The sequence below is a fragment of the Geospiza fortis genome, unplaced genomic scaffold, assembly GCF_000277835.1.
Source record: "Geospiza fortis unplaced genomic scaffold, GeoFor_1.0 scaffold190, whole genome shotgun sequence".
Lineage (NCBI taxonomy): Eukaryota > Metazoa > Chordata > Aves > Passeriformes > Thraupidae > Geospiza > Geospiza fortis.
This window is the reverse complement of record NW_005054328.1, coordinates 6,645,091-6,655,002: the sequence shown is the minus strand read 5'-3', so window position 1 is coordinate 6,655,002 and position 9,912 is coordinate 6,645,091. Positions and strand designations below refer to the sequence as shown.

The window sequence follows — 9,912 nt, the reverse complement described above, 5'->3', positions numbered from 1 at the left end:
CTCTGTTTTAGATGAACTGACCTGTATTTCATTTAAACTTTTAAACTTACTGATGAATTCTGAGAACTCATAACTAAAAAATATTCCAATTTACTGTTGACAGTACTATTTCTGCAATTATTTATTATTGAAGGTGAATGTCTAAAACTGCTCACCATGTTGGTTTGAAATGCTAAGTTGTAACTGTACATATACATAAAATACTGCAAAATTTTATTATCTTTCATAGGGAAGTTTTTACCTTTGAAGACAATGTTAGGACCAAGATATGATGAACAGGTTGCTGAAGAAAATCGTTTTCACCCGAGTATGTTATCCAACTACTTAAAGAGTCTGAAGGTAAGGTTACATTTTCTAATAATTGAAACATTGCTCTCATTATTAATATTTACTTAAGTGTTGCTTTTCAGATCTAAGGAAAAAGTTGTCGATGGCTTTGTTTGGAACAGCTGTACAGAAATTTTTTTGTTTGTTTACGTTTCCAGGTCTCCTCTGCAATTAATAGATTTCCAAAAGTGTTTTCTTACAGGTTAGAATTCTCAAGACTAAACAAACCCAGGTCCCTCAGCTGTTCCTTCGTGAGCCTTGTTGCTCTTCTCTGTTCACCCTCCAGCACCTCAGTGTCCGTTCTAAAGTGAGGGGGCCAGTACTGAACACAGCATTCGAGGTGTGGCCTCACCAGTGTTGAGTGCAGGGAGATGATCACTGCCCTGGTCCTGCTGGCCACGCTATTGCTGATACAGGCCAGGTGCCACTGGCCTTCTTGGCCATTTGGGCAGCAGAGTGTAGGCTGATACTGAGCTAGCTGTCAACCAGTACCCTGTGGCCCTTTCTGCCACAGCGTCTCTCAAGCCACTCCTTCCCCTGCCTGCAGCGCTGCCCGGGGCTGCTGTGACAGGACTCTGCAGTTGCCTTATTAAACATTGTAGCATCCACCACTACAGGCTTGTGGTTCTGGCTCCCTTCTTCATTCTCTGTTTTGCCCATTTCTATCTGTGTGCTTCAGTTTGCATGTTCTGCACTGTAGCACAACTGTGACAATAGAGGTGGGAACAGGACCTTTCCAGCCTTTCATGTAGGCTCTCTAGTGTTGTGGCCAGTCCGGTGCATTTCCCCATATGCAAAATGGGATTTTGAGCATGCTAGGCAAAGAAAGATCTACCACCTAATTAATTGAATGGGTTATTAAACTTTCTATTGAAGTTTAGTGCCATTTGTTTTGATTGTGTCTATGAGATGAATCATGCAAGTGGTGTTTTTTCTGTGGGTCTTTGCATTATTTTTTGCTGTTAATTGGGGTTAAATTAATTCCGAATTTGTTTAACAGTATCAGACCTGAAACAACAGAAGAATTAGGTGACTAAAAGATGGGAATCCTCATTTTATTAATCTTATTTAAGCATAGTTATGAAGTAGATGGTGAACTACTCAGTGTAGCAGTGGTAGGAGTAGCTGTGCAGTAATGCGATAAGAAAGTATGATCAGTGAAGCATCTGTGCCTGTTCGCAGTGCTTGAATTGGTAGGATTTTTCTTGTTAGAGTTCTTGCATCTGTGCTTTTATGATCCACTCGAATCACAGAGGATCAAACAGAACTCTGTGAATAAAATGGTAAGAATCCTGACGTTCAAAGTATTTCTTAAAAGGAGATTAAAACCAAACGAGGTTAAATATTGATACCAAAAAATGGATATAGTTTATTTAACAGTAAAAGAAACAAAGATAAAGAAATAGAAAAAAGAGGTGTGTGGGCCACAGAAAGAGTGATAGGGACAGATTAAATGGAAACCATGGGTCCCAATGACACCTTGCTGCTCCCCTCCATCTGGTTGTCTTGGTGGGGAGGGTCCTTCACCACAAAGTATAGAATCCAGTGGATTAATATATGTTTGGGTCAGGTGGGAATGCCCAGGTGCCTCCCCTGAGCAGGGGAAGGTTGTCACTGTCCCTTGCAAGGCTCGGTGTCAGTTGCATCATTTTGCAGCAAGGCTCTGTGTCAGTTGCATCATTTTGCATTACATGCAGTGCTCTGGTGCAGGGTCTGGGGTTATTCAGGGGGCCTTTGATGGACCACGACACCCCCTCTGCTGTCCCTCACATGAATGTCCTGGAGATGTGGTGTTCCAGGGGGTCCCCACAGCTAGTTTGTGTAGGGTGTTCACTGCTTCTCCCCAGAGGCTAAACGCCCAAACCTCTCCTCCTCCCTGGGTTGGGGGAGAGTCTGTGCAGACCTGGCAGCAGATAAGCCTGGGGCTATGGCTCCACCCCGAAGCAGCTGCCCTTAATTCTCCTGTGGAAGAATTCTTCTCCCCCAGCCTGGACCTGAGAATAGTGTCACTTTTACCTTATCTCAGATCAGCTTACAGTCCAGGGCCTCAGCCAGGGGGCCCGCCCACTCAGGGTGGGCTTTGGTGATGCAGCTCTTATTGGTGTAGCTTCATGATACAGTTTTAATGGGCAAAAATCCTTAATAAAAACGTTTAAACCATAAACTGTAATATTTCAGTCTCTGGCATGTGCATCTAAATTCTGCTTGAGTTCCTCTTTTATGTATTATGTTATTTTTGACTCTGGATTTGATAGGTATACCTGGAATTTTCCCCAAACCAATGTTATCAATGTTTTAAAGTAATTTAAAATTCCGTGTATTTAAAATTCTGGAGTTACAGAGAATTTCACAGCCTCAGAATTTCTAAATGCTTGCCTCCTTAGTGATTTGCCACAAAAAAAAATCATGGTGAGACTCTAGCCTTTCCAGTAGTCATATCTGTAAGTTCTGTTGTAATGCTACAAATTCATGTCTTGAGTGACATCAGATGATTAGAATTTGATAGTAAAATTAGTAGCATGAGGATCCCCACTTATATTTTGGTAATTTTGATTAACAAGCTGAACATAGAATTTCTCTCAAACTCTCTATTCTCGTCAAATCTGTTATATTGTATTGGACCCTGGCATTGTTGATGGGTGTTTGCTATTTGAAAATATATATTTCTTTTTTATTTGCCAAGTTAAGTAGTGGTTACTTACCATTTGTAGATTAGCAATTTACCAACAAGCCAGCAATGAAATAAATGTGAAATTGAGGAGCCCGTAAGGGTGAGGTTTCCCACCCAAGGTGAAAGTAGCTCACTGTGCATGGTTCTTGTAATTTTATTGTAGTATATTTTTTACTGCTAATATTTTGCAGAATAATTATTTCTGAAAACTGGTTATTACTTAAGTTCATATAATTTAGCTCCCCAATAAAAGACTTCAGCTGAAACTTTTACATCTGGATTTCTGTAATAGAGAGATGTTGATGTTACCACAGATCTTTGAAGGTACCGGTTTAGCATTTAAGACAACATCTGTCTGGGTGGAACTGTCTGTAACAAGCTTCCTGTGGGATTCCTTTTCTCAGGGAGCTGGTTGTTGAAAATCTGAATGTTAGAAACTGATTTGATTAGCCATGCCAGCCCCATTTTTCTTGTGATTGCCAATAGTGGCATAGTATCTTAATGTTCTCTTAAACAAATTGCAGGAGCAATTGGTGACAGCATGAATAATTTTTCTTTTTAAATTTCTTGAGTAGGTAGGTTAGTATACAGTTTATGCTTTATACAGGTAGATTTATTTCTGTCACAAAGAGCTAAGACATTAGTTAACTCAAAAGAATGTTTGGGTAATTAGTATGCTCAAGTTACAGAATTCCTATTAGGAAAACTACTCACCAATTTTCAGCCATATTATTGTTTTCATAGATACATTCAATCACTGATCTAAACTATTTTTCTCTAATAAGAAATTCAAGAAAAAAATCCTGAGACTGAAGTGAATTCAATGTATTGTAGTATGGTCTCTCCTTGGGGAGGGTGTTTTCTATCTCCAGTGTCTAAGGAGAAGCTTCTAGGGTCATACAGGGGAACCTAGCAAAGCCCATTTTATTGCACAGCAGCAGAAGAGAGCATGCATAAGGTATTAATAGCTGGGGATATCTGGAATGTGAGGAAGTGAGGGGAAGGCTTTTATTTTGTTCCAGTGGTACTGGTGTTTTTTTTGGCATGAATTTTTTGAAAATCATAGCTGTATACTTTGATATATTGTATAACCTCCCTGTTCTTTAAAAATTTCTTTATCGTTTTCTTATGCTTTGCGTTCTCCAAATTGTAATGTGTTGTGTGCAGTCAATCCCATTGAATGAAAATGCACATGATTGGGCTTCCTGTAAAGCAGGAAAACTGCTTTCAGGTCTTATATACTCTATATGCCAGAAATGCTTTTCTAGCTTTGGATAAATTACACTCGATGCCTGTTTGCTGTACTGCTCCATGAAGTGTGTGAGGAACAGCGTCACTTTGCATGAGCTTCACTTGTATATGATTGAAATTATATGCAATAATGGCAAAAGAATAGCAAGTGAGAAGTCCTACAGGCGTGAATTAAGTACTCTTGGAGACATTTGCAAAATGCTGTAGGGAATGGAGAGGAGGAAAGTAATTGTTGAATTAATTGAAGAGTTAATCACTGTTTAGGATGCTGTCAGTCTCCATGCTTAGCAACTCAATTGACACTTTATATTTGAAGTTTCAGGTGGTATAACATTGTTTTCAGGTGGACCCCCTTGTGAGGTGGTTTATACATCTGCAAAACACAGTAATAAGAGTAGTAAATAAAGTATTCTGAATACAATATACAAAGTTGACAATGAGAAATTCAGAACTGATCTGGATATTACTTTAGAAGTTTTAATGCTGTTGACATAAATATCATGATGCTTTTTAGTATTTATTAAATAAAAGTAATATGAAATTATATAAGTATTACAAGCATATATCATCAGAAGTTTGAATATCTTGGAGACCTATCTGTAGATTATTGGAAATTTTCCTTTAGGAGTCTACTAAACAACATATTCATGTGAAATAGCTGTTTCTTGAGCTGTATTCTAGTTATAATTGGATTTTACCTTTTCTGAATTGTGTGGAAATGGCGTTTTAACTTTGTAATTCTTCCAACTGCACTGCTAAGTTATTGCCAGTCTGTTGGTGCTACCTGAAAGCATGACACTGAGTTTTGTGTCCAAAAGCAATTGCTTGCACTTACAAGACAGGAAACCAGAGACACTTTCTTTGCTCGGGTGTGTTAGTGAGCTGTTTTTGCACATTGGAAGGATCAGTAGGATATACTTTGATATGCTGTGTGTTTTGTGCCACCCAGTGGAGTTTCTGCTTTCCATCCTTTTTAAAAACATAGTAACTTCTACAAGGCTCCATAAAAGACCCATTTTCCAGCTGTAAAAACAAACACTAAAAAAATAAATTGATGCACAAGGTAACACATTAGGGTAGAGTGGGCAAGGCATCCCGGATTCAGGAAGGCCCTAACATCTGGGTGGTTGACACTGCCACCTTAGCTGCTGACAGCATGTTTGAATATCTGAAGTTGTTCTGCATTTTAGCTTTAAATAAGATGTTTTTAAGAATTTAATGAATTTGATTTATTTTTAAACTTGAAAATGTGTTCATTCTTTTGCATTGTTTTGCACTCTAATAGGTAAATTAAAATGAGTTATTTTTTCTGGGAGTGTACTTATGTGTAAGTCTCAGTAGTTAATGTTTCTTATGGTACTTTCACTGTGCCAGTGTTTATTATTGCTCTGCTTTGCATAAGAGCACTTGATTCCATCATGTTTGTCTTTGTAGCATGTTAAAGTAATTCTTTAACAGATTTTTCTGCTGTTAGCAGAATTTTCTTATTTAGAATCATTGGTTGGAGCAAACTGAAGTTTTTCAATTGATGACTAGTGCTAATTTAGACACCAGCTTTCACAAAGAAATGCAGATGTCTGTAATGGTGGTAAAATACAGATTTTACAAAAAAATGCAATATTTAATGCTTTTTAAACTTAAAATTGTAGCCTACAATTGCGGTTGCTTTTAATTTTTATGGTTTTAGATATTTAGTATTTATGCAGAGCTATTTGAACCACATATAAAAATTTATTTTTGTTTTTTTATGTTGTTTTTTAGGTTAAAATGGGTTTGCTGGTAGACTTAACCAACACCACTAGATTCTATGACAGAAATGATATAGAGAAAGAGGGAATTAAATATATAAAGCTCCAATGTAAAGGGTAAGTTGTGTGGTCTTTTAAATTATTTCAGTGGCTTTTAATTTGAAAGATCACAGTGAAGAAATTATTTTTTTTTCTCTTTTTGCCTTTCCCCCAGGTGTCTCCTAATCCATGTGTTCTTGTGTTTTTCAGGCATGGTGAGTGCCCTACACCTGAGAATACAGAAACATTTATCCGTGTATGTGAACACTTCAGTGATAAGAATCCTTCAGAGCTTATAGGTATATCTTATATCCTTCTTATGCCCATCATTAGTTTTTATTCTAAGTTTGTATTATATCAGCTTGTAACTGCAGTCTCTTATTTTTAGCAGTCTGAGCAAAGGAATTTCCTCAGTACAGTGTTTAAGCACATATGAATTTGATTGCTTTTACTGCAAAACTAATATGTTTCTTTTTTTTTTACAGAAAGTAGTATGTTTCTGCATCCATCAGTTTGATAACAGCTGTTGGCTTAACGCAGAAAATTACACAGGCCCAAGAGCTGTCTAGAAATACATGATACTTGCACTGTGGTTTTGTAAATTCTGCTGATACAAATGCGAGTTATGTATTTGGTGGTCTGGTTTACTTGAAGTCATATTTGGTAACTGGATTATCAGAGATTCTTTAGCAAGTCTCACAAAACTGGTAGTAGATACTAGGCTAAGTTTTTCTTCTGTGGTATAGAGTCTTGCAGTCAATATTTGAATGTTCTGAGCATACTTTTATTCAGAGAGAAATAAGTTCTGAGTTTATTTTGCATCCCTTCTAGTTTTAGTTAAAACTATTTTACTCTGATTTTTGTCAATCATATTAATGTTCATTTCTATCTGCAAACTATCAGAGACAAGAAGTTACTTTGCAGGTGAGTTTCCAGAGTCAGAAGGGTCCAGAGGATGTCATCCTCTATCTTCTTGGATGGTAATTTTGCAGCCTTCTTGAATCTGAGTGTCTGTGCAACTTATGAGTACATGGAACAGTTGTTTGTGCAGGTATCATTGCTAAGAGCTTGGTAAACTAAGCTGGTACTTTCATGCAGTTTAGGATTCATCCAGATACATGGTAGGATAGCTGAAGTTATTGGAAGGGACCTGTGGAAATCAGCTACTCAGTTGCCCTTCTTTAGAACAGGGCTAGCTAAAGCAGCTTCCTCAGGACTATGCCCATTTGGCTTTTGACCAGCTTCTAAGCTTGGAAACTCCACAACTTTTTCTGGCAGCCTCTTCCAGTGTTTGTTCTTACAATATACAGGTGTTTTTTTCTCGTGTTGAAACAGAATTTATTGTATTTCAATTTGTAGCCATTGCTTCTTGTTCTGTTGCAGGATGTGATACTGCTGAGAATTTTCTTTTTTTGAGTGCTTGAGTGATTTAATTTTGTCACACATTTTTACAACTAGTTTTCTTTTAGATGCTTGCTTGCTTCTTTTTTGCACACAGAATGCAGTTTAGTTCAAGACTCCAGCCAGCAGCCAAGCCCCACACAGCTGGTCCCTTACTTTTCCACTGGTGGCACTGGGGAGAGAAGTGGAAGGGTAAAGGTAGGAAACTCACGAGTTGAGATAAAGACAGTTCCATAGGGAAAGCAAAAGCCGTGCACACAAGCAAAGTGAGGAATGAATTCTCTGCTTCCCATCCCCAGGAGAGCAGGGCCCCATCACACCTAGCAGTGACTTGGGAAGACAAATGGCATCACTTTGAATGTCCCCCCATTCCTGTTTCTTCCTCCCACTCTATACACTGAATGTTCTATGGTCTGGAGAATCCCTTTGGCCAGTTTGGGTCAGCTGTTCCAGCTGTGTCTCCTCCCAGCTTCCCAGGCACCCCTAACTTCCTCACCAACATGGCAGCATGAAAATCAGAAAAGGCTTTGCTGCCCAGCAATAACAAAAATATATCATCAACCCTGTGTTCAGCACAAATCCAAAACACAACCCCACACCAGCCACTGTGAAGAAAATTAAGAATCTGCTTCAGTTGAAACCAGGACAGAGATCTGTGTGTTCTTCTCTGAATGGTAACACAACTACATGGTTTAAAAGATGGGAGCTGCTAAATGGGAGTGAGTGGAACCAGTTCACCAACAGCATTTCAAAACTTATGCCAGACATTGTTGGTGACTGATGCCATTCGCTTTTCTTTTAGTAATTCCTCATTTTCAGTCTTCTTTTGCAGTTCTTTCACTTGGTGCTCTGATATTTTAGAACTTGAAATAGTGGTTATGGTCAGCAATTTATAAAGTGCATGGATAGCATGGTGATATCCTATAAGTAGCAGACCCATTTAGTTGATATTTCAACTTATAAAATGCCATTTTTAGTGTTGAGTCACTAACTTTTTCGTTTTGATGAATTGTGGAATGTTTTTTCATCATTTAGGCATTTCACCTCTTTAGGGGAAAAAAGTCAATTAGAAAGAGCCAAAGAGAAAGTACTATGTTGACTAAACTTCTGAAGAACATGTTGTTTAGGCTTTCGTAATGAAAGAGAAATGCTGGAATTTTCCATTTCCCTTTTGTGAATTGCTGAAGTTTGTCATTTTGGGCACTTGTTTCTTCTGACAGGGCATCAGATGGACTGGTGTGGAAGATGTTTATCAAAAGTGAAAGAGGTCTACAGCAGTGATAGTTCTGTACCCTGTGTGATCTTTCTCTTCTAAGCCATATGGTCTCATGCTGAGATGCTTCTTATCTTTGTCATGTGTATAAAATTATTGACTTAACCTTTTTGGCAGCAGTAGCAGCTGCAGGACTAGTGGTAGCAATTGTGTGCAATTTTGTTCTCAGTGTCATGATTAGATGTGAAAAGAGACTAAAATATGAATGTTAAGTGATCAAAATTTTCAATTAATCTAGAGCAATATAGGAAGGAAACTATTTTTGCAGCATGAAGGACAGCATTATGCCTGCCAACTTTAAGGAGGTGACATACAAAAATTTTGCTTCAGCAGAAAACAAAGGAGAAATGATTGCTAGGAATAAATTATATAAGAAAGCTAAAATTCATTTTATTTGATGCAAGTTACACAGTTTTTAGTATTTTTAAATGGTTAGAAATGATGAATCAAAAAATTCATGATAATTTTTACCTTGCTTTATCAAGAAGGAAACTTTGGTGGGGCAAACACAAGACCCAATCCTGTTACAGTTAATACCTACTTTCTTTTACCCACTTAAAGTTGGTTTGGTTTTTTTTCATCAGTCTACTTTTTGTAGGTACTCTGGTTCTCCAGTTGAAAAAGTTCTACTCAGTGTAGAGGAGTGTATAAAAAAGATAGATATTCACATTTTGTTTGAATATGCATCAAGTGAATTGTTACCAACCTTGCTTTACTAGTTGTGGTAGAGAAATGAGCAAATTAATTAAAGCTTAATTGGCTTGCTTCATGGTGTTGTGTTCCAGGTCTTGTACTTTGGGTCACAACCACCCTGGCTAATGCTGCAGGCCTGGGGAAGAGCAGCTGGAAAGCTGCCTGGTAGAGAAAGACTTGGGTGTGCTGGTCTACTGACCATGAGCCATCAGCATGCCCAGGTGGCCAAGGAGGCCAGTGTCCAGTAGGATTAGGAAGTGATTGTCCCCTGGTACTTGGCACTGGTGCTCAGGCATTGACATTCTGGAGGGTGTCCAGAGAAGCTCAGCAGAGTGGGTGAAGGGTCTGGAGCACAAGTCTTATTAGGAGTGGCTCAGGGATCTGGGATTGTTTCGCCTGGTGAAAAGGAGACTCAGGGGTGACCTTATCACTCTCTACAACTGCTTGAAAGGAGCTTGTAGCCAGGTGGGGATCGGTGTCTTTCCCCAGGCAACCAGTGACAGGACAAG

General features: G+C 38.5%; 1 protein-coding gene across 1 annotated transcript in view; it reads left to right on the top strand.

Moving 5' to 3' along the window:
• The first annotated feature begins 233 nt into the window (after positions 1-233).
• The window catches only part of RNGTT (RNA guanylyltransferase and 5'-phosphatase), a 165,114-nt gene continuing 155,435 nt past the window's right edge, over positions 234-9,912 (top strand). The window contains exons 1-3 of the mRNA XM_014307075.2: positions 234-339; positions 6,011-6,114; positions 6,247-6,335. Coding sequence (XP_014162550.1) covers positions 253-339; positions 6,011-6,114; positions 6,247-6,335 — 280 coding nt within the window. The 5' untranslated portion in view covers positions 234-252. The remainder of the gene's footprint in view (positions 340-6,010; positions 6,115-6,246; positions 6,336-9,912) is intronic.